General features: G+C 36.9%; 1 protein-coding gene across 5 annotated transcripts in view; it reads left to right on the forward strand.

Annotated features, from left to right (window-relative positions):
- lysmd3 (LysM, putative peptidoglycan-binding, domain containing 3) overlaps nt 1-26744 on the forward strand; it is a 39928-nt gene extending 13184 nt beyond the window's left edge. For 4 of the 5 annotated variants that reach the window (XM_028804749.2, XM_051929527.1, XM_028804747.2 and 1 more), the window contains 2 exons: nt 6556-6830; nt 25370-26744. In XM_028804749.2, coding sequence (XP_028660582.1) covers nt 6561-6830; nt 25370-25915 — 816 coding nt within the window. In that variant the 5' untranslated portion in view covers nt 6556-6560 and the 3' untranslated portion in view covers nt 25916-26744. Of the gene's footprint in view, nt 1-1249; nt 1566-6555; nt 6831-25369 lie in introns of those variants that run through there. The other variant, XM_028804751.2, reaches the window with a different exon arrangement.
- Nucleotides 26745-27586: the final 842 nt, after the last annotated feature.

Consider the following 27586-nt stretch of genomic DNA (forward strand, 5'->3'; position numbering starts at 1 on the left):
AAGAAGCAAACAAATTATAATTTATCTACCAATTAAAACACAATCAGCCAAACTCACCTCATTACTCACCAAAAGTCAAACTCACCTCATTATTTTTCAATGTAATCCACGTTGACTTCAAGACATTTGGTCCACTTTGTCTTCTGTGATTTGATTCCTTTGGAATAGAAGGATTCATCTTAGTCCTCCAGCCAACCCGTTGCCACCTCTTGGAGGTCATTATCATTGGGAACTCGCCATTCACATAGGAATATCTTCAGGTTTCAAAAGAGAAAATAATCACCGGGGCCAGTCCTAGACTGTACGGTGGGTGGTTAAGCTGTGTAAAGCCATGTTCCCTGATAGCAACATTCAATTTATGGGACTGTGTGTTGTTGTGAAGCATTTCTGTTTGATGGCCTCATATAATGACTTCATTGTGAAAATGTAGGTATCATTTGTGTTGGTTGACTTGTGTGGCATGAATTCCAAAATTGGAATACCCTTTGTATTTCAGAAGGCTGTTGCCATGATGTTTCCGGCCGACTGGTGCACATGAAAATGTCTTGAGAGTCGGGGACTCCTTATGCTTCTATTGCATGATCTCATGTTTGGTTTCAGGGTCATGATGGTGAACCTACGTTTCATCCCCAGTGATAATCAGTAAGGAACAGTCGGTAGGATGTTCTCAAACAAAGTCTAAGCTTTGTGACTGAATTCCTGGTGACATGCTTTCTGATCTGTTGTCAGCATTCCAGGAACAGACCTGTGACATTATCAAATGATTATGGATAATTGTGGAAACTGTGCCAGTTGAAATGCTTAGTTCATGGGCTGTAACATTAACCAGAGTCCAACAATCTTTCATAATCATGGCCTCCACTTTTTTGCATAATTACCAATTCCCATGAAGACACCTCAACAGGAAGCCTTGTGTGGGGGAACTCTTCAGTTGATTCCCAACCACATTTAGGTTGCTTGGAGCTTAAAACATCACTTTATAGTACAAAGGTGCATCATCACCATACACAATATTCAACCTCTCATGGATTTCTCTGGCTCCTTCCCTTCCTTAATAAGAAATTTAATGATAGAATGAAGCTCCCAATTTGTCATTTGTCAGTGGTAGTGCTGCTGCTTTGCAGTAAGGAGACTGTGGAAGATTGTGGGTTCGCTTCCCGGTTCCTCTCTGTGTGGATAACGCTTTGAGTACTGAGAAAAGTGCTATATAAATGTAATGAATTATTATTATTTTATTTATTATTTTTTTTGTAGACTTGCTTGTAGAAGAGCTAGTCCTTGCCCTCAGTGCTTGATATGAAGTTATCGCAAACTGTATGTATGACAAGTTCAGATTTGTAACACAAGTTCATGATACTCGTGAAGATAAATTATTGAATACCCCATGTAAATTGTCTCAGGCAAGTGGCATTCTTTTTTACCTGGGAAAATGGCTAGAAGATGATCCTATCCATTAATTCTAAGATCACCATCCTCCTGCTGTACACTATGTCTCTATGTAAGAGTGAAATCAAAAGAGAAATAACAATGCCACTGCTAGTACAGCTACAAGTAAGCACTTTAAGGTATATTAATCCAGGACCTGAATTTCAGTTTTGACGAGTGTAGGGAATTCCATTTAATAATAAATGAGGGACTTCAGTGTAGGTTTTAGAAATTATGAGTTGTTATCATAAATAACTTAATTTATCATAACATTTTGGATTTAGTAATTTTATTAATTTACATTTTACTTTCCATAATTGAGAAATAATGTTTAAACAGTGTTATCAAAAAAACAAACATTATGGTATCAGTGCCACGTGAGCTCACACTGACATTAATCATGATACTTTCATTTACAGCAAATTGTTACAAATGGTAACACTATTTTTTTAAACAAGTTTGTTCATAAGTCATCTTGTTAGGCATCTGACATTTGTTGCTTTTGGAATTATCCTTGCATTTGGTCAATAACACTTCAAGATAAATAAGCCAATACCTTTTAAATAAAAACAATCTTTTCTTTTTTTCGAAAAAAAAAAAAAAATCTCTTGATTGTTATTAGCAGCTGTAGCTCTGTTACATTCAGATTATGAAAGATGCTGTTCCTTTAATAATACTGTTTATAGTATTTTTTTCATGCAGCAGTTCACCTTTCATGCAGCAGTTATCCTAACTTGTCAACTTTGTTAGTCATCAGATAATGAAACTCAGAACCGGTTAGAACGTTCAGCTTATGGGTCGTATCATCCTGTCTTAGCATGCACAAAGCATGTATTTTTTATTTCTAAACTCATACTTGGTTAAAATTAGCAAAGAGGGTAAAACTGGGCAACAACCTAGAGGGCAGGTTATAATTCTCAAACCAAGCTGACAAATATGGACCACGTCAAGTGATACAAGGACAGTAGTGCACAAATTGTTCAGTTGCAGAGCACGCTGTTCATAGTATGTAATGTCCAGCAAACTTACTCACAACCCATAGTGTTATGTATAATAATGGTAGTAGCATTGCCACGTGCACAGAGTAGCATCTTCTTATATAATACGCTACCATGGCTGTCCTTTTATCTGTCCAGGATTTTAAATCACCTCTAGCTCGCAAACCGTTTGAACTATTGACGTGAAATTTGGTACACATATACTATGTGACGTCTACTATCTGCTTTCGGGGTGATGATTGACCGCCAAGGTTATTCTTCTTTTTTCATTTTTATTTTATTTTATTGTAGAATCAATTCTCGGCAGCGGCCAGCAGGGCAGCTATGCGGCGCATGCGTATGGGAGCCGTTTTCATCCCTACCACCTTCCTCTATCTCTTCATATCTTAAATCATTCTTGAGGCAGATTGAAGACTTAAGTACCCGCTTAAGTGAAAAATTAAGGAAAATGTACTAAGTAATTGCAACACAAACACTGACTTAATCAGTTTTAACACGAAAAGATGCTGAGGAAAGAAGAGAAGAAGCGGGCTGCTAGGGTGGAGAAAAGAAGAGCTGCTCAGGAAGCAGCAAGCGCATCAACCTCTGAGCAAACGAATGCTAAACATACAGAGAAAGAGTATGAAAACTAGGAATGCTCAAGTCAAGTGTATTCACTGATCTGTAGCCTTTGTTACATGTTACATGTCATAAAGTTGTTGCTTTCTTTTCACTGTTTGTTTTTCACTTTGGGAAGTCTCTGATTAGTTAATCTAATTGAGCAATCAGTTCTTGAAGTCCCCTTCTTTGCTTCTTTATTGACAACTTTATTACATTATAATAAATGTGAACTGAGTAAATGCTCACAATTTCTGCTTTAGCAGAATTTGGGGAAAAAGGAATGGTGTCACCAGATAAGGAGGAATGTCGGGCTCTTGCCACTTGTAAGTCACGTGAATTAGAATTAGGGATGTAGGATTGGCAGGCTGAGCTACGTGAGGCCCATAAGGTAAAAAAAAAAATAGATAAAATGACATTTCATTATAAATAAAAAGCACTGCTGATGTGCTTCAGTGCTGAAGTGACATTTAGGTAGCCAGTTAGTGATAATATTGAGACCCATTCCTCGTTAGAACAGCACAACCTGGGCACAAAAGAGTGCTCTTGCTCCTCATAACTGCTTGTATCATCTCTAGTGCTTCGGGTGCCATGTTCTTAAGTAGTTATGCACAGACTCTACAGACCATCAACAAGAATTCATGCTCAGGAAACAAGGAACAGAGTCAATTATACAGCTTGAAGCTGCCACAGATTGACATCCTGTATTCTGTTTCGCACTACTGGAGTATAAAGAATCCTATGGTTTGCTGTGGATGGTTAGTGATCAAGACTCCAATTGAAAACCTTTAAAATACTGCATGTCTTCAACTTATAGATCAATGGCAGTCTTGGAGGGGTGTGATGCAATTTGTTGTCCAGGAAGTTGGTGGATGATGGTGATCATGGTAATGCAAATAGCACACAGAAATGTGGTATATTGTCTATAATTGGAAAGCTCTGGTTCTCTGCTTTTCTGTGGAAGTCGAAGTGTCTTAATAGTTTACACTGATCTTTAATGAAGAACACCTGAAAAACATATTGGAATTGTATCAACGCTGATAACTTTTAGCTCTTAGAGTTAATGTCATCCACTGAATTAAACTGCCATCATAGCAGTACAGCCTTTTAATGCCTGTAGTGTAGCTTGTAAGCTACGAACAGTAGCATGCAGAGGGACGTTCGAGTCGTGCGGTGTGTGTACTCTGCATATTTTTTCCATGTTTTTGTGGCTTTTCTTTTTCACCTCAAATAATTTTGATTCTAAAATTGAGTTTTTGCTGTTTTAATTTAGCAGTTCGTAACCAATTGATTTTCCAGAGCAGGAAGTGGTTGTGATGATGTCGTGTTACTTAATGTAAATCTAATCTATCTAATACCAGTTGAGACATGCAGGGTACCAGCATCCCATTGTTTGTTTGATTTTTATATGATGTGAAAAGTATGAGAACTTGAATGTTTGACTAATTATTAGGAAAAGGGGACAGACCTTATTCTTTAGGTAAGTTACTCTACTTTAGAGAAGTCAGCCCTAATAATATAGGAAAATTCTGGGAAGGTCTTACCAGAATTTCCAAGCCAAAAATGTTGTTGACAGACGATACAGGAGTCTGGCTGCTCGGACTACAAGACTTAAGAAGAGCTTTTACCACCAGGCCATTCGACTCCTCAACAGCAACATCTGAACACTTACATACACTTACATTACATCTACATTGCACTACATCTACATTGCACTACTCATACACAAACTGTACCTGCACACACTCAGAATACTGACTGGAACATGCATCTGCACTTTATGGAATATGCATCTGTACTTATAAAACATTATCTGTGCAATAACTGTCATTTGTACTTGCTGCTCATTCAACTCATATTGCTCTATAACTTCTTTTAAAACATACACATTTTATTTTATATGGCTTGTCTATTTTTTAACTTCTAATCTTTTTTTAAGATTTATTGGATCTAGGCTGAGTGACTTGTTTTTCTCGTCATACACATTTCATTGTATGTTGACCCTGTGTTAACCTATATATGACAAATAAACCTAAACCTAAACCTAGTAGTAGTATTAGCTTGAGTTCAAAAACTAGAGTAGGTTGTAGCCTTATGTCACTTGTGTTGCCATTGTATTCTACCTGTTGTTTGTGGATTTTCCACCAGGGCACTCTTCTGTAGCACTTTCCAAATTATAGTAGTGACTGGGCAGTTTGCCCATTCAAACAGCATCTTTACCTTTTGTGATACCAGCATTTAGGCTGTGAACTTACTTAACACTACATGACGCATGCTCTTGAGGATGCTGCTGCTATGTAAGCAGTGCACTGACTATACTTGCATGTATAAATCTGGAGGATTCCAGCAGATGGCAGTTCAAGAAATCATCATGGTGTGAAAATAACATCTGGTTTCGCTGTGCTGTGAGTTGAGGGAAGAAGGATTTTAAAAGTAAAAACTTGTTGCATTCTGACACTGTTGCGAAGGTACCAAAAAAAAAAAAACTACAACAGCAACACATGGTATGTGATACCTTTTAAATGTATCACGTCATTATGAAAGGGAATATGCAACACTTGTATTGCCAATGTCAGAAATGGATAAAGAAAAACACCATGAAGACATTCACATGTAAGCCTTTAAGTCTGATGATTTGCTTCACTGCATTGAACCATTCAACAAACATCAAAGCACGCAGATTGATCCTGTTGGACCTGATAGTACAGTACAATGCTGAGAACACATGGCAGCCATGATGCATGCGTGTAAGCGTTCTGAGTGTAAAGTGTAAACCAGCCCTAACAAAAGAGAGCTATGACTTCATATCCTTGTGGAGAAAATTTCCTCATCTTTGTCATAGTACATTTGCTAACTTTTTTTAAGGAGTATGAGAAACTACATGCCTAACTCCAACAATTGCTATTGGCTGTCATGCCATCAAAAATTTAAAAAGCAATATAAATAAGTGACTGGAATTAGTTTTATGAACAAACTCAGCTCTGTGAAAAATGTACTGCGTTATATCTTTGAATATCAAATAGCAATGTGTTAGAAAACAGATGGAAAGCTTATAAAGACTCATTCACTTCATATCAGTCTCAAGACCTGTAATTACTAAGCAAATTTAGAGTGACCAATCTGAAATTAACACAGAAATGTTCACTATGCATGCAAATTTTTTAATAGTTTGTCTGTTGTAATTAAAAAAAAATGTTCTTTTTAAACTGTTATCACAACCATTACATCAAATAATTCATCCTAATAAATGTTGAATATCACTTCTTTTGACAAAGTGTAGATTATAATAAATGCTAATTTATTGTTTTGATGTGTGTGATCTGCGGTGGGCTGGCGCCCTGCCCGGGGTTTGTTTCCTGCCTTGCGCCCTGTGTTGGCTGGGATTGGCTCCAGCAGACCCCTGTGACCCTGTAGTTAGGATATAGCGGGTTGGATAATGGATGGATGGATGTGTGTGATTTAAGTTATAAGGTAATACAACACTAAATAATGATTACAAAAGCTCAACTTGTATTCTGTTCTTGTTTACCATTAGTAAAAATGACTGGAAGAAGCCAACACCGCAGTTACCAGCCAGCTACGGGAATACAACCTGCCAATGGAGGACATGCATATGTATTTGGAAATAGCCCTGTTTTGGAAAATGAATTTTCTGAAGAGGAAGTAGAATATTATGAGTTAAGATCAAGAGGAAAAGAAAAAGCAAGAAGAAGCATCTCCAGAGAGAGGTCAGATGATATTGTGTATTTAGTGAAAGACATTCAAGAAGGAGATACCTTAAATGCAATTGCTCTACAGTATTTTTGCTCAGTAAGTATTTATCCACTTTTTTTGCTTTCTTGCTTGCATGGTTCTTTTATATTATTAATAATGTTTCTAAAAATCATGGAGTAGTGAGTTAAGAGCAAAAATATATGTATAAAAAATACTTTTTAAAAACCACTGTTATATTAAGTTAAGTATACTAAAAAGTAAAAAATAAGTCTGTCATACATCACTTGTAAAATAAAAGCATGGGCGCTTTTACGAAGATTTTAAGAAGTGTTTTTTGAATATTGATTGATGAAAAGCGCCTACGCTTTTATTTTACGAGTAATGTATGAGCGCCTGGAGGGAACCCACGCAGCCACGGGGAGAACATGCAAACTCCACGCAGGGAGGACCCAGGAAGCGAACCCGGGTCTCCTAACTGCGAGGCAGCAGCGCTACCACTGCGCCACCGTGCTGCCCTAATATAAGCATGGTTTTTAAAAAGTTTTTTTATATATATATTATTTTCAACTTTTTAGTCTTGGTTTTGTTTGAGCATAATTTTGTAATTGGTCAATTAGTGAAACTGATTATTCATTCATGTATTGTCATCGGAAGTGAGGAAATGTGCAAAATTTCAAGTCATTTGGACAATAGGAAGTGGGTTAAATATTGATTACAAGATTTGCACCAGACAACAAACAAGTGAAGTTAAAAGAAGCATGGTAATAAAAATTAAAAACTAGAGCCATTCTTTGCTGAAATGTATTTTTAACTGCATTTTAACAAATTTTACTTTAAGCGAAAGTATGTGTTCTTAATTTTTTTTTATTGTATCAGAATATACTGTGAAGTTTTGCAATCAAACTTCGATACAATACTAATAAATGTATTGGAATTAGATACTATTCTCGATATGCAGTACAGTCTATAATGTAGGTCAATAAAAATAATAGTGGCAATTGCAACTCCATATACATTAAAAATTTTACATCGATGAAAACAAATATAAATTTTAGTCATTAAAGCACAGGAATACTCGGCGATAGTAGTAGTCAATAGTCTTGGCATTAACCTTAATGCGCATTACAGCTCATCTCAAAAACTACAGTACCCATTCTCATAATGTTATATACAGTAGACAGGTTTGAATTTTGAGTTGGTTTCTCCAACTGTATGTAGAAACAGCAACAAAAAAAGGTTGTATTCAAAAAAAAAAAAAAAAAAAAAAAATTCAAATCATAATCATTACTGTTATGAGCAGTACTTTTTGTGATACAGCTCAAAGGAAAATGCACCAGGCTGTTACATTCACACAGACCTCATCGGTGAAGCAACCACCACAGCCAGCCAAATCCAATTAACTTTCTTTCACCTTCTACTATAATATACCAAGTATATGAACACATGGAGGTGGAGCACCACTGTCTATACATTTCACCACTATAATGTAAATGTGCAATAATTTTTTAAAGTTAATGTGATGAAATATAATTTTAAAATAGCACATAATAAAATAAAGTAATGCACTACAACAGCACACTTCATAGAGAGGGTTTAAGAATCGAGGAATGACAGCCCTAGTGCTAAAAAGTGTTGACCCTGAATAAACAGCACAGAATAAAACTGTTCCACAGGTAAAAAATAATTACAGACCCTGTCTTAATGAGTTAAACATTTATGTTTCTTTTTTGACCTTTTCTGTTTTCTGTATGTTGTAAACTCTATCAACATTAACAGTCTGTCCAGATTTTAAAACGTTTTAATTCTCAAAGTTTTCCAAAGGCTTGGTATCTAAACAGTGTTTGCATCCTCTTTAATAAAATCCCTGTGTGCGTCCATGTGTCTGTGTGTGTTTGTCTTCTGGTGAAGTGCGCATGCGCGGGGCACGGTGCGATGCTTCAAAGCAGATGCTTCAAAGGCTGCCTGACGCGCCACACAAGACAGAGAGGGCGGGACCTATAAAATATCGCGTGGCCGATCCAATCGGATTTCTGGAAATGAGGTCAGACTTAAAAACAAAAGGCACGAAAAATCCAATCGGGTACTGAGACGCGGAGACCAGCTTCCCCAAAGAGGTGGGATTAGTGTTGGTGGTTGTGCAAGTGTTCACTCTGAGGATGTCAGATTTGTGATTAAGAAGCCTGGCCCGGTAAAGTGTAAAGTGTCAGTTGTTAAAGGGTTTTTGTAAATATACGAATTTTCATGATATTACAATAGGATGACTTTTAAAAGTAGATTTATTTTCGCGCACATAAAATCCGTTGCTGGGGAGACGCCACACATACAATAATCAGTTGCACGCCAGCACAGATTAAAATACTTGCTGGGGAACTGCACAGTACTTGCTGGAGAGACGCCACAAGCACGATTATCAACTACACGCCACACATTACATCAGTTGCTGGGGAGAATCTGCTGATTGCCCACTGTTGTGACAGAAAATTAAACGCATATTACGGACATCAAAGCCAGTATTACTGTCAGGGAAAATTACAGGCATTTTACGGAAATACAAACCAGTATTACTGCGAGAGAAAATTAAAGGCACACAATACAGTGACGCATATTACAGCCACATACAAGCTTACAGGGAACATTGATCCCTACTTCAAACACAGACAGGCTCATACTGATTGTTTCCCTGATTTAGAAACAAGATACTAAAAGAAATCGGACTGCAACTCTGTGTCAATGTCAATTTAAATATGGAGCACATTTAAGACAACATCAGCAATGCTGTAACCAAAGAGCTTTACCTAGAACATGCAATAAGCATAAGTCAGAAGTAACAAACAGAAAAATAAAAATAAAATACATAAACCTAATACAACCAGTAGAGTATAACAAACCACTAAGAGAGTAGGATTACCAGTATCACTGTAGATCATGAAAAGCTAAAGAACAGAAATAAATCTTCAATATAGTTTTAGTTGAAGATGCATCCTTAATGTGACAAAGTAAAGAATTCCACAAAGGTGGTGCAAGAGACTACAAAAACCTTGTCACCCATAGTTAACCACTTAGTACAAGGGACTACAAGAGACCGATAGACCTAAGCTCTCTGGATGGCTGGTGTAAAACACACAATTCTGATAGATAGATGGGAGCACACCCATGTAATAATTTAAAAAGCAGTAGCTAAATTGTAAAATCATTTCTAAAACTAACTGGAAACCAGTGTAAAGAGGCCAAAATAGGAGATAAACAGAGGCAAACGTTCTTGCCACAATCAAGTAGTACTAGGGTGTTGTACCGTGTTAGCCATTATGAATGTAAAGAAAGTCAAGCAAAATGACACCTTTTATTGGCTAACTAAAAAGATTACAATATGCACGCTTTCGAGGCAACGCAGGCCCCTTCTTCAGGCAAGATGTAATCAAGATGTAAGAAGGGGCCTGAGTTGCCTCGAAAGCTTGCATATTGTAATCTTTTTAGTTAGCCAATAAAAAGTGTCATTTTGCTTGACTTGCCACAATCGGTAAACGAGCAGCAGCATTCTAAATCAGCTTCAACCTGTGTATCACTGATTTACTGATCCCAGAATCCAAAGAGTTTCAGTAATCAAGCTGCGAAAAGATAAGCATAAGTAACTTTCTGAACAGCCCTAGTAGATAAAAAAAGGCTTAACCTAGCCATGCCCATTGGTAGCCTGTAAGGCTCAACAGTCAAAAGTCAGAACGAACCAGAAGTGGATTTGATAATACAATACAATACAATACAGTTTATTTTTGTATAGCCCAAAATCACACAGGAAGTGCCGCAATGGGCTTTAACAGGCCCTGCCTCTTGACAGCCCCCCAGCTTTGACTCTCTAAGAAGACAAGGAAAAACTACCAAAAAAACCTTGTAGGGAAAAATAGAAGAAACCTTGGGAAAGGCAGTTCAAAGAGAGACCCCTTTCCAGGTAGGCTGGGCGTGCAGTGGGTGTCAAAAGAAGGGGGTCAATACAATACAATGCAGTACACAGAACAGAACAATTTCTCAATATAGTAAGAAATAAAAAATATAAATTTTAGAAGTACAGAGCAGAATTTAACAGTAGATGATATATCCAATAATAAGATTTGGATTTGTATAGAGTCCTGGAGACCTCATCCTTCAAGCTGCCTCCCCCATTTGGCCATTCCACGGCTGAAACAGTGCTGGGCCAGCCAATCCGATGAAAGGACCCCTCTTTCCCATGATTCCTGCGATCCTCCATCTGGGATGACTTTTCCTTAGGCAGGCAAAACAACTTGGCAGGTGGGCCATGGCACCAAGTGCCATATTTGAGTACCTCTTTTCTTGTAGGCTGTAAAATCAATACCATAAAAATGAGTATTGAAACTATTTTTAAAATATTACAATCGATACTTATTGATACTTTGATACTTTAGACAATCTTAATAGCTAGTACTCATGGCTACAGGTAACCACATAATTTTTGATTATTTTATATTTGAAAAATAAAACTGCTGTTAAGTGTGGAGGAAAAATCAATTCAGTAATGCAAGTTCTGAGACCACTTACTCTGTTTCCCCACACTGAAAGGGCTGAACCATTTCTACCAGGGGCTGGCTACCCTGAAATGATTTTACACAAATAAACAGGTTCTGACAACTCTTAGAATGTTAACACTACTAACATCTTGGAACCTGGGTTAGAGTCCTACAGAACCCGAAATAGTATCTTAGTCCGTCCCTCATCCTATGGAATGTCCTGTGATTGCTAGTGTCATTAAACAACAAGGCAGTTACAATCACAAATCAGAAAAATTTGTGAAGGTTTGGAAAATGCAAATAAAAACAAATGCAGTGATCCTTAAATTTATTTTGACTTTTATTTTATTGCAGAGAGTATGATCCCAAGATATTTCATGCGGTCTACAATGTTAAAACTACCTGCCTAATACTGTGTAGGTCCCCCAAGGTAGGGCCTGAATGGATCGAGTTGTTTGTCCACCACAATCCCACAGATGCTCGATCTCATCAAGTTCTGGGGAATTTTGGGGGCCAAGTCAACACCTTGAACTCTTCTGTCATGTTCCTCAAACCATTCCTGAACAATTTTTGCAGTGTGGCTGGGCACATTATCCTGCCGAAAGAGGTCACTGCCATTAGAGAATACCATTGCCACTGAAGGAGTGCATGGCCTGCAATAACCCTTAGGGAGGTGGTATATGTCAAAGTAATAGCCACAAGGTTTCCCAGCAGAACACTGCTCAGAACATCGTTATGACTCCACTGGCTTGTCTTCTTCCTATAGTGCATACTGCTGGCATCTCTTCCCCAGCTAAACGATGTGCACACACCCAGCCGTCCACACAACCAGGCCAGACCAGGCCACCATTTTCCATTGCTCCATGGTCCAGCTGTGATGCTTATGTGCCCAGTGTAGGCACCTTCGGCGATTAAAGGGCTCAGCACAGGCAATCTGACCAGTCTACAGGTACACAGCAAACTTTGATGCACTGTGCTTTCTGATACCTTTCTCTCATGGCCAGCATTAAATTTCTCAGTAATTTCTGCTAAAGTAGCTCTTCTGTGGGATCAGACCAGATGGGCTAGTCTTCATTCTCCATGCACATCACCTATGTATGAGCCTGTTCACTGGTTGTATGTTAACTTGGACTGCTTTTGATAGGTACTAACTATTGCATACCTGGAACATAACACAAGACCTGCTGTTTTGGAGATGCTGTAAACCTAGTTGTCTAGCCACCACAATTTATCCCTAGTCAGATTCACTCAGATCCTTACACTTGCCCATTTTTCTTGCTTACATCACATAACTTTCAAGAACTGACAGTTCACTTGCTGCCTAATATATCCCACCCCTGACAAGTGCCACTGTAGCGAGATACTCGGTGTTACTCACTTCACCTTGCAGTGATTTTAATTCTGTGATTGATTGGTGAGTTATATATTTCATAACATTTTGTATCATTAGTCAGTATGAAAACACGAGATTACAAATTTTCTTGGACATTACTGCAAACTACATACTGTATTAAAAAATATAGTTTTTGATTGCAGTGTTCCTTTAATCCTAAATGTAACCGTATACAGTTTACTTTAAAAAAAAAAAAAAAAAAATTCTGCCTGCCAACATAAACATAATTACAATGACATGATGCACACTTGACCTTTGATCGAATGAAGCAGCAGTTTCCCTAAAATTGTGAAAGGCAGTTACGAGGCAAATTGAGAAAGTGAAGAACTCCTATTTCAACATTTTGCTGCAAGGCAGTTGTGGTGTACAGGAAATGCTCCGCCACTAACTGCCTGGTATTGATGACAGGGATACAGAGTGTTTAAAATAGATTATGTCAAGGCAGTGTTTCAGTTTTGAATTTAGAATTCAAAGTGAAAGTCTGTGAATGGTTATCTGTTCATAATTGTAACCCATCTCTGGTGTTATTATTACATGTTTAGAAAAAAAAGGAAGAGTGGTTTTATTTTTGTTTTTTTTGAGCAGTGTTGTTCCCTTTGTCTTCCAGTTGTATTGATTTTAGGGTGAATTTTCTTCTAGCCATTAATATATTAAAATAACTTGTTCATCTTCAAGGTTGTTTAATATTGTTTTTTGTGCAGTAGACAAATCAGGTAGTTGTAGGAACAGAGATCCGTTACAGTAAACAAAATCTAGTAGTAGTAAAAAAGGCATTTCTTTGGCAAAGTGTATTTCTCCTTGATTGTTTCAAAGGTATCTTATGTATCAGACCACTGATCAATCTTCTACACATCACTAGTTGCTTTTTTCACCACAGCTATATTGTATCATCATAGCAAATGAGTTCAGAGCAATGAACAAAAAACACATTAACCTCCTTACTGTTAACCCTGTGCATGACTTGGAATTCTGTGTAATTATAGTTAAGCCCCCGTTTGACTCATGCAACTTGTAGTGCTCTTAACTTCTGAACAGCTGAAAAGCAGTTATAAAGATACAGTGACCCGCACTAAGAAAAATGTTGTCATTGACAAGTCTGAATAGTGATAGCTTTGACCTTTTTTTTCTGGTATTTTTGATTCTTACACTCCAATTTTGGTTATTTTGATACTTGGACTTCCTGGTAAGAAACCTCTGCATGTTTTTGACTCTGCTTATGGCTTTAACCACCCTTTTAGCATTTCCTGATCCTTTATCCTACTATTTCCCATTGTGGGCCAACACTAGCATTTCACTGAGCAACAGTACATTCCAATAATACAAATATTTAGATTCCAAGGTGGTATTTTTTAGTTTATGAGGATTTCAACAAAGCTGATTTAAAAATGTGTATCCCAAATAATCTACAGCATGGTAGCTGTAAACCCCAAACGCCCCCTTCCTCCCCCACCGTGCAAAATCAGTGTTACATAAATCCTGATAGAAAACATTTACTGCCCATTTTCCCAACCTCATCATGGACAGTCGGACTATTTGTACATACTCCAGTCTCTACAAAAGGAACTTGGAAGAAAATTGTTTAGCGCTGAACCAGAGAGGCAGAGGTAAAACTGTAGGTCTGCTGTAATTCTGTGTATTTGGGACATGTTATATGTTATAAGAAAGAAGTGTAATACAAATGTTTAAACCTTTACCACTGTATATCTTTAACTCAACAATGTTCTTAGATTAAACTGTGTCAGTCAAGAGGAACCCACCAGTACAATTATTAATTTACAATATCTTGAACCCACCCAGAATCGTACCTCAAAAATATACACCGGGTACACCATAAAGTGTACCTCCTGATCCACAGTATGTTTGATCAAACAAAGTTCATAGTCCTCCATCGTGAGCCTGGTCACTCCATTTCTTTTGTTTCTTCCCTTCCTACACGTTTTGGAACTGGCCCGGTTCCTTTATCAAGGATTACTTTCACATGGGAAGTGATGCACTATAACCTAAAGACACATTAGGAACACATTACCAAAACATAATGAGCTTTACACATCATAAACACATGTACAATGAAAACATTGTTCGCCCTAAGATCATGCAGAAAAACTAACCAAAAAGTTGCACTTTACAGTTAAAGATCATTTGTCCTCTTTGTCTTATTCTGGGACTCTAGTATTTTGGTGTACTGCGTAAAGTGGTCCTTGCATGGTATTTACACATGGGACTGATTTTCCTTTTTATTTTTCTTTTGCTGTCTTTTGACAATGTTGCTATTGCTTTTGCCATATTACTTTTTATAGCATTGATGTTGGTATGTTCTGTACAGAGGGGGGGTTTATAGTTGTTTATCGAATGGGCACTATATAATTGTGTAATGGTTTTCTGATGGAGATAAATGATGAATTCTGCACCCGGTATATATTGTTGATGTGTGATTCTGATATCAGTAAATGGGTTTAAGATGTTGATATTAATAATTGTACTGGTGGGGTTCTGTTCACTGACACAGTTTAATCTAATTTTAGAAGTTTGACTCTTTTTTAGTATAGGTCTAAAAATTAGTATTACATTTCTGATAAGTGCATATTTGAATTTTTCTATTGGTTGTATTGCCAGAAGGCACTTAGGACACAATTTAGAAACCTATAGGGACCAGTTACGCAGCTTTTTTGCTGTCATTCTTAAAACTTTAATGTGAGAATCTGTGCTTCTCTTATGTTTCAAAAACACAATTCTGCTTGTGCCAAAGCAAAGAAAAATGGAATTTCTCATTATCTAGAGACTGTTGTCACTTATTCCAGTTGTGATGAAATGCTTTGAGAGACTGAAACAACTTATATATAACATTCCAGCTAGTTTAGATGACCTCCAGTTTGCATATATGTACAGGGAAGCAATTTCCTTTGGACCAGTTCCAGATGCTCCAGAATGGCTCCAGCATAACTTCCTAGAAACCCTGGATAAAAACAAGTACTGTGTCACGAATCAACCAGTCATAGCTTGATATTGGCCATTTTTACTTTTTATACACAGTTGGCAGTTGGTAAACAAGTGATTGTTATTGATTTATAAGATATTTAATGCAAGGGTCCCATGCGTTCAAGCACTTCTTTTTGTTAGTATGCACCTTAAAAGACCAGAGAAGTGTGGAAAGGGCTTGATATCTGTGTATTATTTTTATCCTTACAATGCAGAAATCCAGTATGTCATTTTGAGAAAGATTATTGTGCTCCTATGCTCTTTTTTATGTTATTAAGATACAAACTACTGGATGTTTAGGAGATAAGGACAAGTACAAATGTGAGTGGACAGTGCATCTACACCAGGGATGTCCAACACAGATCCTAGAAGGCTGCAAATTTTCATACCTTCCAACATGACCAGAAACTTCTGCTAGTAGAACTTACTTCTTTTACCTTGATTTTAATTCACTCACTTTTAAAGATTTGCAGACATTAATTGTGTTTTATTTCCTTAACTCGCAGGCAAACAATAACAAGATGACAAGTGAGCCAAGTGTTTTGAAAATGTCTACTGTGGGAGAATGAGAGTAATTTGAGGCCATAGAATTAAATGACATGTTTAAGCAACAGCAAGAATTGGCATCTAATTAAGAAATTGGTTAACAAGAAAATAGTCACCCTCCAGAAACTTAAGTTTGAGATCCAAGAGTGAGTCATTTGCTGATTTACTTTGCATCTTGTTATTGATTTGCTGCTGGTTAAGGAAAAAAGAAACAACAATTGCAAGTCTTATAAAGCAAGTCAGTTCAAATTAATGGAACATGCTACTTTTACTTTTCTAGACAAGTTTTACTTTGGTAAACATCCACAGGCTTTAATCAATACTGTTCTGTTACAGTTTGTGTTAAATGAGTCTTAATGCTGGCTTGATTTATTGTTTCTGAAAAAAAACTGCTATGATTCCTTATATACAGTATTATGTTTAATATATTTATTTGTACAAGATTCATATACTGTATGTTGTCTAAGTTGTTTGTTGATGTGCTTTTAATGTTATATTGTGGTCTATTTGTAAAACCCGCTGACAGTCCAAATTTCCCTCTTGGAAAAATAAACTTGAATTGAACCGAAGAGGTTACCAATTAAGAAAGTGGCTAGAACAGAAATCTACAGCCACTGTGGCCCTCAGGGATGAGTTTAATCCATAATCTAAATAATGTAGCATGAAATGTTAGTTTTTAATTCACTCCATTTACAAACTCAATTTGTACTTGGGTAGGACACTTGTATTGTTTACAATTATATGATAAACTTGATGCCCACTGCATTTTAATAATAAAGTTTCACATGTTCAGGTTTCTAGTTCATAATATTCACAAAGCCTGCTCATTCATCCCATGCCTTGAACAGCAGCACCGTTGATTATAGAAAATCTAAGGAATGGTTTGGAGCAAGGTGCTGATTTAATTTTTTAAAATTTTGTTTGGTGAGCTACATTCAATCACAGTAGTCTTCATCACACCTACATTTTTTAAGACATTTTCTATATTTTTATACAAGCATTTTCTAATAAGAAGATGAATTAAAATAGTTTGGAGCAGGCTGTTTATTTGTTTGTTTTCAGTTATCCTTTATTCAAATTTATGGATGCTAACTCATCATAAATATGAGCGGGGGACTATGACACAAATAAACAAACACTACTAAAAAGTTCTCCATTGTAGGTCTGACTTGAAAAACTCCATTGTGCATTAATTGGATGGTGATATTGCGTTCTTTGCATACATTGGCGAGGATATGTTAAACTGGAATCATCAGTAAAATTTTAAACATAATCATTAGACTTGGATCACATTGAATTTTGTGTTAATATTAGGCTAGTAACTTATTTTAGGGAGCAAAATTTAATTTCTAAGTTTATGGTATATGGGACTGCATGGTAAGATTATTATTTCCATGACTGTAAGATACTTGTTAGTCTGGTGAGTTATAAAGAAAACAATTTTTTGAAATTTCGTTTATACTGCTGCACCAGGTTAACTTTTTTTTTACATTTTACACAGATTCAGTCTTTTTATGCTGTGCATACACTGTGTGATTTTGGCCTGGATTGTAGTAGCTGACTGATTATCTGAGTCGGCCCGATTTTCAGCTTCATCTGTCACCCACAGTATGAAAGGGGTTGCAGTGCCCAATTGCATCATATGATTGGGCTGTTGTAAGATCAGAAGAATTTCTGTCATGTTTTGTAGTACGAGCAATTTCACAACCTGATTTTTTTTTGATGTTGCCATCCAATTTACCAAACTTCATTGTGCAGCAACCACTGTACATTGGGTGTTGCTGTTGTCATGTTCATTTTCATGTTCATTTCATTTTGATTTCAAAAAGCTATTAAACAGCAACACACTTAAAGCTAAAAGACCAATGACAAAAGCATCTTAGGAATCCTTCACTGGAAGAACCCAAAATTACACACACAATGGTAAATTTACATATAATACGTACCTCCAGTTCTCTATGCATAACACAGTTCATATTGTCCACATCTTAAACATCCACACAGTACAGCAAGGAACAGCAACACAGTTCTGACATTTTTAAAAAGCCTGTGGCCATTTGTTTTTGTTTTTTTTTTGGGTAAAGTTTTATTGTAAATCTCAGTGGCTAAAGCTGTCTGTCAGGGCCATGTACACACATAGTCTGACCACCCACATCATGGAATGTCATTCAGATCAAACATGGTTATACAGTTTGAGCACATCTACGACTGGCAACTGCATTGTGCAGTGTGAGTAGTCACTTGACCACTATTTCTAAAAATCTCAAAGTGCGAGTATGGCATTAGAGAAAACAGAAATATGAGGTGAAAGAAAGAAGGTCTGCCGATACAGCAAGGTTGCCATAGTTTTCTGAAATGTGACACCTCAAGCGTGTATTTTTCCAAGCGAGTCTTGCAGACAGATGTTGCCATAAGTAACTGAATGCCCCACTTATAATTCTACAGTTGTCAAACTGCAATTTTGTATCGCACAACTACATGTCTTTTGTGTCTATGGATTTCTGCATTTTGATCTGGCAGTGAGAATACCAAGCAAAGCAATTTTAAGCCCTTGCCATTGTTAGGTGAGAAATGTGTGTAAATCCTGCACTGTAAACAATTTGAAGTCAGCAGTCAGCATGTCAGCGGTCAGCATGTAGCTGGTGTTTATTGTGGTTTGTTAGGTTGCGACGTGAACCAAAAATGGGAATTGAGTCAGATTTAACTGCAATGTGAATGTGCCCCTGTAGCATATAGCACCAAATGGACTCACAAGACAGCTGGTATGGACTTTTCAGTTTTTACCATTGCAAATTTTCTCTACCATTGCTTCATGATGGCGGGGGCAGAGTTGCAAATATATCCCAATAGCTATTCCAATGTTCTTATTTTAATTTACAAAGCAGTAATAAGGCAAAAGAAGTTAGAAGCAAGTTAGAGGCACACAGTGGAGAAAAAACACAAAATGTCAACTTTAATCTTGAAATTTCCACTTTAATCACGTAGTTTATTTTGTCATTAAAGTAGAACATCATAAACTTCATCTTAAAACCGTTTAATTTACTAGTTTCTCAAATCCCATCATAACTAAAGTAGCACGTAAAAATGCTTTGTTTTGTATTTGATCTTCTATGTGTGTGAATCACTACGTGCTTCCAGGCTTTTTCTGCCTCTGACAGGACACTGAATCCATTAAATTCGTAATATTACAGCTCTCTGAATAATTAAAATACTGAGATGTATACGTGATACCATTTTCATGGTGATAGGAGTTAAAGCATGTTATTAAACATGGGAACACGGTGGCGCAGTGATTGTTCATGTCTCACGTAAAAAATGCTTGCTGTGCCATGCGCGACCTTCGATGCAATACTTTATTGTAGCAGTACTGTCTCTTTCAAACGTACTAACCCCCAATTCCTGTCCTTACTTTTCTTTCTCCAAAAACCCAATCGCCACACAATCAGCTCTGTAATAGACGTTAAGCCATCTGTAAGCTTAGAACGCCGATTCTTCAAAACTTTTAAGGAACATTGAAATATCTTCGTAGTACATGTTTAATTATTCTATCCATCTATCCTTCCAGTGTCACGCCAGCCCCAGCAAGAATACAGCGAGAGGCAGGAACAAACCATGAACTAGCTAACGCTGTGTCACCGTGTCCTCACATGTTTAATTATTAACAATATAGATTATTTAAATGATGTTAACATTTTATCTGTATAATATAATAAACATATTTTGCTGCATTTCATCTTTCATCATGTAAATATGTGCTTTATAAATTGGTTCAGGTTGTGCAATATTATAACTGCATTGCATGTTTACAGTGAGGTAATTGTACTTATAAGTACAAACAGTTCTACAAGGAGCACTTGATGGACTGATTGAGTGCGTTTATAGTTCTTTGGATGAAACTGTTTCTGAACTGCGAGGTCCGTGCAGGAAAGGCTCTGAAGTGTTTGTTGTATGAGAGCAGTTCAAATAGGCAGCATGGCTGAGGCAGCGTGTGCTTGATGCTGTATACCGATAATTCTCTGCTGTAGATCTGTGATTCCCCACTCAGATACAGTGATATAAATATTCCGAGTGGTGCAGTGAGAGTAATATGGAAAAAGATGATCCGCTGTGGCAACCCCTAACGGGAGCAGCTGGAAGAAGACAAAGAAGATGCAGTGAGAGTAACAATGCTAAAACAGCTATGGTATTTGGAATACTTTGGCTATTCCCTGGACCATTATATTGTTACAGGTTAATTACAATCAGATGCATTAAACTAATACACAATATGCAGTTAGTTTCAGTGTATGTGATAAAGCCGCGTCAGGGATGTGGATCTAAAAAAGAATGGGTAACCGCACAGGAACAGCACTGCTTTGATGCTGGGTGCTGCCAGTCTGCAAAACTGAGCGGAGAACTTGCGTACACCAGGATTGGAGCTACAGTGGAAATGTGTGTGGCGTTACGCCAAGTTTAGGTTTTATACATTGCGATTTGAGCATGGAAATGTTCGTTTGTAACATTTTTGTGCGTACGCACCGTTTATACATGAGGCACCAGGCCCCTAGCTTGAATTACCTTATTTGCCTTAGTATGTGCACATTCTAAATTTATTCTCCTACATTTTCTGTCCAGTAGCTGAAGACTACTGCTTAAAATGCATACCAAATATAAAGATTCAAACAACACCTGTTGAATAGCGAATTTCAAGATAATCCCAAATATTTCCATTTAAATCTAATGTTTACAGTTGTTTTTTTTAACAAAATGCTTGTAAAGTCTTGTATGACAGTGAACCAATCAGTTAGGTTTGTAATATTTGGTATTGTAAGATTTATATTTGAATAATTAGCTGGTGAAAAAAAATTACTAAAGAGTAATAGTTAATAGATTAGTCAAATTAATTCAAATTTCAAATGTCAGAAACTTGCTGTGTTTTAATTATTTAAGTCTTTCCCTCCTTTTTTTTCTCTTTACATGTGTCTCAATTTTTAAGCTTCCTGTGTGAAATCAAACTTGTCAGTTTTACACAAAACCTTTACTTTAGAACTCCTGTAAACAGCCTTTGTGTTTTTTTTTGTTTTTTTTTAAGGTTTATAGCATAAGTGATCAGATTCCATTATTTCTTATGCCTATGTACAAATTGAGAATTTGAAAATTGCTTGGGCTGTCATTACCTGTATTCAAAAAAATGTATTAACTGTGAGACAGCATTACATTTTTCACCGTACCATTCAAATATATGAAGTGTGCTTTCACGTAACAGGTTATACTAATGAATGGTAGTTTGTCTTGAAAAGTCAAATGACATAAACATACAGTTTGCAGATAAGCACGGAGGTACACTGTTTTCGGTTGTCCTACTAACAGTGATCACACATCTCTGTTAACACAGTACATGTTATATTAATATGGAGATGGGCCTTGTCATTATAAGTTAAACAATTACACCTCATTTGATTGGTAACGTCATTTCACTCTCAAAGAAGGTGCAAATATGTTTTTGAACTGATTCCATTTATATATATACTAGGGGGCTCCGCCCCCTGCTCGCTTCGCTCGCCAACCCCTGGTGTTGGGAATGACAAAGAGCGTGATGTATGAATGAGATATAGAATAGTGTGACGGTGTAGATGATGCAAATAGAAAGCAAACAATAAAGTGTGTGGCACAGTGTAAAGGTTTATTTGAAAATTTCTTTGTACACGCCGTTTAAGTGTAAAAGGTAATTCCAGCTCAGAACTTTTAAGGTCATTTAAAATGGTTATTGTTGTGATCAGAGTCAAGTTTGTCAGAGCTTAGAAAGAGTTGTGTCTTTCCAGGAAGTAATGGAATGACTTGGGTATTTATGTTTTCCACATTAATATTTTTTGGACATAATATAGTGCGTTGTGTTAAAAGGGGCATTTGGTCTAATGAGATTGCTGTTCCAAATCTCTCTGTAACTAAGTCGTCGCAGATAAAGGCTTGAGGAATTGTAATAATATGTGGCTGAAGTCCATCTGTATTGGTGAGTGTACCATCTCTCAGTTGTAATAAGCAATTGTTATGATCTGGTTCTGGACATCGTATCTTTTTTACTAACTGTATCTTTTGAAAGCAATGCCAATTGTCTGCGTATTTTAAGGTGCACTGAACAATAGCTGAGTGCATGGTATCTGGAAGAATAGCTAATCACTGTCTAAAATCTCCTCCTCATAAAAGTACCTTTCCTCCAAATCGAATATTATTATTCATAAACGTTTGTTCATGCCATTGAACATTCATCAATAAACATTTTTTCAAGACGGATGTCACGTGCAGTGCCACTGTTAATGTTCATAGTGGATTCCGATTTGTAGGATCTAATGTAGTTGATAAAGATTTCACTTTCAGGTACATCGTCAGTTATAAGCTTCTGTAGATATTCAGTATATGAATGTAAAGAAGGCAGTCTAATTTGACCCTTTTGACAAAAACGTGTAAATGTATAACTTGTATTGCCAGTTGTTTCTTCAGGGAAGTGAACTGAATGACAATGATTGCAAATGACATTCATTAATCCGAATGAATTTTCCTGGTGTATGTTTTGCTTGTGCCGTTTGAGAGGCGCGTTGTTGCATGTGTAGTATTTGGGACGTGTTGTTTTGGAGCTGTAATCGATTTGCCTGTGCTGTGTGAGAAGCCCGTTGTAGCCTTCGCTGCCATTAACGTATGTCTGAGACGGGAGGTGTTTCGTTTTGAATCCGTGCCTGTTGCGATGCAGCACTTTGATTGATAGTTTGCGTCATGTGGATCTAGGATGTAGATTTGTGCATATTAAATGAAGTATTGTAGGATCTAATGCAGTTCATAAAGTTTTTACTTTTAGGTACATCGTTAGTTAGAAGCTTTAGTTGAGCTTTGCGTTTTTGGAGTCGAGTCATTTTTTCTTTTAGAAATATGGATAAGTAATAAGGAGTATTGCACTCACTGTTAATATGGAGCCTTTTCTGCGGTTGAACGGTTAATAGTGCCTTATTGTAATGAGATCCACCTATGCTGCATAGCCGTCTATTTTGTTGTTTCTTTCGTGTTCGTGTGTTTGTTCCTGTTATCCTTTCCTTTTCGTTTTGTACCCGTGACCGTGTATTCATGACTTGTTTCTTTCTCAGCATGCGAAATATGGATAAGTAATAAGGAGGATCGCAGTCACTGTTAATATGTTTCCTTTTCTGCAGTTGAACGGTTAATAGTGCTTTATTGTAAGGAGATACACCAATGCTGACACCTATGCTGTCTAGTGTGAAGGTGTTGATGTTCACTTTAGAATATGTGGCTTTGGGTGTCACTTCTTATGGATGTGTGTGTGGGGGGGGGGTTGAGGATTGTTGTCGCGCGAGCGTCTTCTTTCTTTTTGTGTTCCTGTGTCTTGTTGAATCCCCCTGTTTGTGTGTGTCCCGTCCCTTGCTTGTAGGGTCTGTGGGGTGGTTTTGTGTTCTTTTTTTTGTGTTCCATGGGCTTGTTGAATCCCCCTCTTGGTGTGTGTCCCGTCCGGTGCCTGTAGGGGGGGGGGGCCTTGCTGTTGTGTGCGAGCTTCTTTTTTTTTTTTTGGGTCTAGTTTCGTGTGCAATGTGTTTCGTGCTTTGCCTGCGTTTCCTCATTTCTCCATTTTTCCTGTGCTCACTCCTTTTTTCTGTGGTCTTGTCCGCCTCTCGCGGCCCCTCATCCGCCTTTCTCGGCTCCTCAGCCGACTCTCGCGGACTCTTTTTGCGCCTGCGCAGTACGTCTTTTTGCAGCTACGGCCCATTGCCGGATGTGCCTGCGTCCATCATCCGGTTTAGCATTCTCGGTTAGTAATATGGATATATATATATATATATATATAAATATCCAACATCTGTCTGTCTGTCTGTCTGTCTGTCCGCCTTTCACAAGAGAATTACTTAACAGATTTAGATCGGATTTTTTTGTATAATTTGCTTGAACATTCTGGTTGATTTTGTGACTTCTCTCATCACACTAAGAATCATAGTTCGCTTGCAGGAGCAATACAGGGGAGGGGGAAGCATCACGTCAGGAGTAGGGAGCTGGACAGGGCCCTCATCACTGTCTTGTTTCACTACTATGTGGGCGGAGCCGTGAGGGGCTTGGCTAGTAATGGGATAAAAAATACAATAATTTAAGCCTGTATGCATATTGTGATTTTTTTTTTTTAAATAGAAAGCACAATTCCTGCCCTTGCGTGCTGAAATTTTATTATGTGAACACAAAAGCTTTCCCAGACGTGACCTCTGCTGGTTTTTTTTTTCTTGATGTGCTGATATGGTGCTGCATCGTGAGACATTTTTTATGTGTAGTTTTTATTAATTATTTTGTTTTCTGGAGTAATTTGTCTACTTGCAGACATGAATGAGTGTAGTACTGACTTTATTGGTACTATAATATTTTTGGAACTTTAGTATCAAATTAGTACTAAAATTTTGGTTCCTGTGATATCCCTACATGCTACCTTAGAAGGGCTAACATTATTATTAAAGATGGCGGTCATCTTGCACACTTTTTCTCTTGTTAATTTCAAGAAGTGATGCAAGATCATGGACACTCACACCTCTAGATGCAGAGACAGTTTTTATCTACAGGTCATAGGACTATTCAGTAGCCCTCGCACTGACAACTGCACGAGTGTTTCTTCTGTATTTTATCTGATGTTGATGACGTACTGACTAGGTTTGTATTCATTGTCTGTTGTTGGTACTGCACATCTGTCAGGCACTACTGTTTTGGAGATGAGTGGATGAAAATTTAGTTATGCAGTGAAAACAGCAATTGAACTTGAACTTAATAAACACCACAATATTGCATAGCAGTGCATGGAATGAAAAGATTAGAGACATTCAACATTTTCAGTTCAGTTTTTAATGTTCAAATATATGCAGAAATTTACTACAATTATTATAGCCTTAATGTGCTGTTTAAAAACCATATTAATGCAAGGATAATAGTGGAAAAGCAGGATTGTATTTTTAATACTCTATTTGTTTAAACTTAATTTGTATATATTTGTTTTCTAAATGTTCAGTACTTACTGTAATATCGTGACTGCAGGCATAATTCTTAAATGATTGCCTAAAGGTGCTGTAAGCATGGAAGGTTTTTGTTATCAGAAACGGTATTAATTACATTTTATGTCTATTGTGGCTGAATGCAAAAAATATATTTTGTTCATCTAGATAACAACCATGTATGTCTATATTTTGTTGTAGGTTGCAGAAATTAAGAGAGCCAACAACCTCTTAACTGAGCAGGATTTTTTTGCCTTGAGATCAATAAGAATCCCTGTGAAGAAGTTCAGTGTTCTAACAGAGACCCATGGTTCTTCAACACACAAGCCCAGCTCCCCAGTGGCTCAGACTGATTTGGAAGCCAAGCAAGTGGAAGCAGCAATAGACTCTTTCTCTTCAGTAGAAACTGTAGGGAATTTCCTTCAGGAGGTTGATAAAGACATTGAGCAGCTGAAATGTGTAGACCCATCACGGAGCACTTTAAATGAAGTTGTCTTCTCATTGACTTCTCAGACACAGCTTGGGGTTGGGGAACGTAGAACAGTTGCTCGAAAAGATCCCTACTATGGAGCAGACTGGGGCTTAAGGTGGTGGATGGCTGTGGCAATCATGTTGGTGGTTGGAATTATTACTCCTGTGTTTTATCTTCTTTACTACGAGGTCTTAATGAAGGCAGATGTGAGTCATCACTCAACTGCTGAATCAATTGCAATTCCCACAAGTTCTTCAGATAGTAGCAAGAGCTGACACTTAGCAATAGTCTGGTAAGGACTTACAGAATTCTGTTTCAAATTTTGGAACTTGTAACCTTTATGAAGGTTACATATTAGGAGACTGTTAAAATTATTCCATTTCAAAATATATTCTCAACCATAGACAATATTTTGTATATGCAGTATATGTACCTTCACACCTGTAAACAATCATCAACCTTTAATACAGATAATGAGCCATTTCAGGTATCAGATACAATTAATTAAACATAAGGCTTACAGTGTGACTTTATTTTGAAAATGTGCAATAGCTTTGGTTTTATTTTTGAAAAAAGAACTTATAGATCTTATAAGTAATTATATTTTGTGAACATTTCCATTTTGACATATTTGAAAACTCCAGGTTTGTAGTAAATGTTTTCCTTTTCATATAACCATTCACATGCTTGTCTACCGTAACTACAATGTTAGTTTTTTCAAATGTTTAAGCTTTATGTGTAATTCCAGTGGCCAGCTTAGTTGGTTAAGAGTTATTAACCTGTTCAGTCAGTCACTTCATATTGGTTGGTTATTAACTAGAGACAACATGTCCATAATATCTGAATTGGTTTATAAACAGTTTTATAAAAAAATATGCAGATTACATTTTGTAGAAGTTTTTGATTTAGATTTTTGACAGTGTTTGCAGCTCTTCTTCACAATTCATAAAAAATTAATGATAACTGTATATACAGTTATTTCTTTTTAAGGTTTTGTCAAGTATTACTTGAAAGTCATAAACGTAATTTGTATAATTTGTACTTTCAGTGGATAAAGGAAAGCTAAGAAATATATAATAATGAATAAATGTATTTAGAGTCTAACACTAGTTTACAATGTTTGATCCAAAAAACACTGCCATCTATATGCAATTATGGTAGTGAAGTCAAAGTTGCTATTTTTGCCATAAACAAAAGCAATGTGCATTTGAGATGAAAACATAAAGCAGTATTCAAAAATATTAAAGGACATACAGAGGTATGCCCAGAAATGAAAAAGGACATTTTGTACTTTTGCCACTTTATAATTTTTCATTTCAAAACAAAATGTGAGACAACTATATTTATAGTATTTATCTTTTGATATCTGCCTGCATTTATAGTAGTGTTTGTGCAATATGTGAACTATTTTAAATGACAAATATTGGTAAGTAATATTTTAGTGTTTTCTTTTATTTAAAGCAGTGAACTTTGCTGCTATGTTGCAGATAACAACCTTGTTTTTTTCCCCCTGTCCTTTGGGGGGACTGCCATCTAGAGAGTCACCTTGTCTGCCGGGTTTTTTATGCTGTGAGTAAAATAAGTTACACTTTGAGATGATCTGGAAATGTAAAATGATAGTTAATTTAATGTACATAATCAAATACAAGATACAGTGTGTCTTTTAGGTCATAGTACTATTGGCTGAGGCCATGTTTATAAGGGTGAAGTATCAAGGATACGGACTGATTACAGACTTTGAACTAGAGGGCTGCAGCTGCTGCAGTCTTTTTGTTGAAGTCATTTAGATAATCTGTGGCTACTTTTCTCTTATTCAATTCTTTGGTTACCTGTTCTAATATTTTAATAAATTACACTTAAAAATTTCAGTGCATGATTGCATTGTTTTTGAGATGACTGTGGTGGTCAGCTTCACAGATCCTGAGTCCAGGTTGTTGTTTATGTGT

Source organism: Erpetoichthys calabaricus, chromosome 7 (genome assembly GCF_900747795.2).
Source record: "Erpetoichthys calabaricus chromosome 7, fErpCal1.3, whole genome shotgun sequence".
In the NCBI taxonomy this organism is placed as follows: Eukaryota; Metazoa; Chordata; class Cladistia; order Polypteriformes; family Polypteridae; genus Erpetoichthys; species Erpetoichthys calabaricus.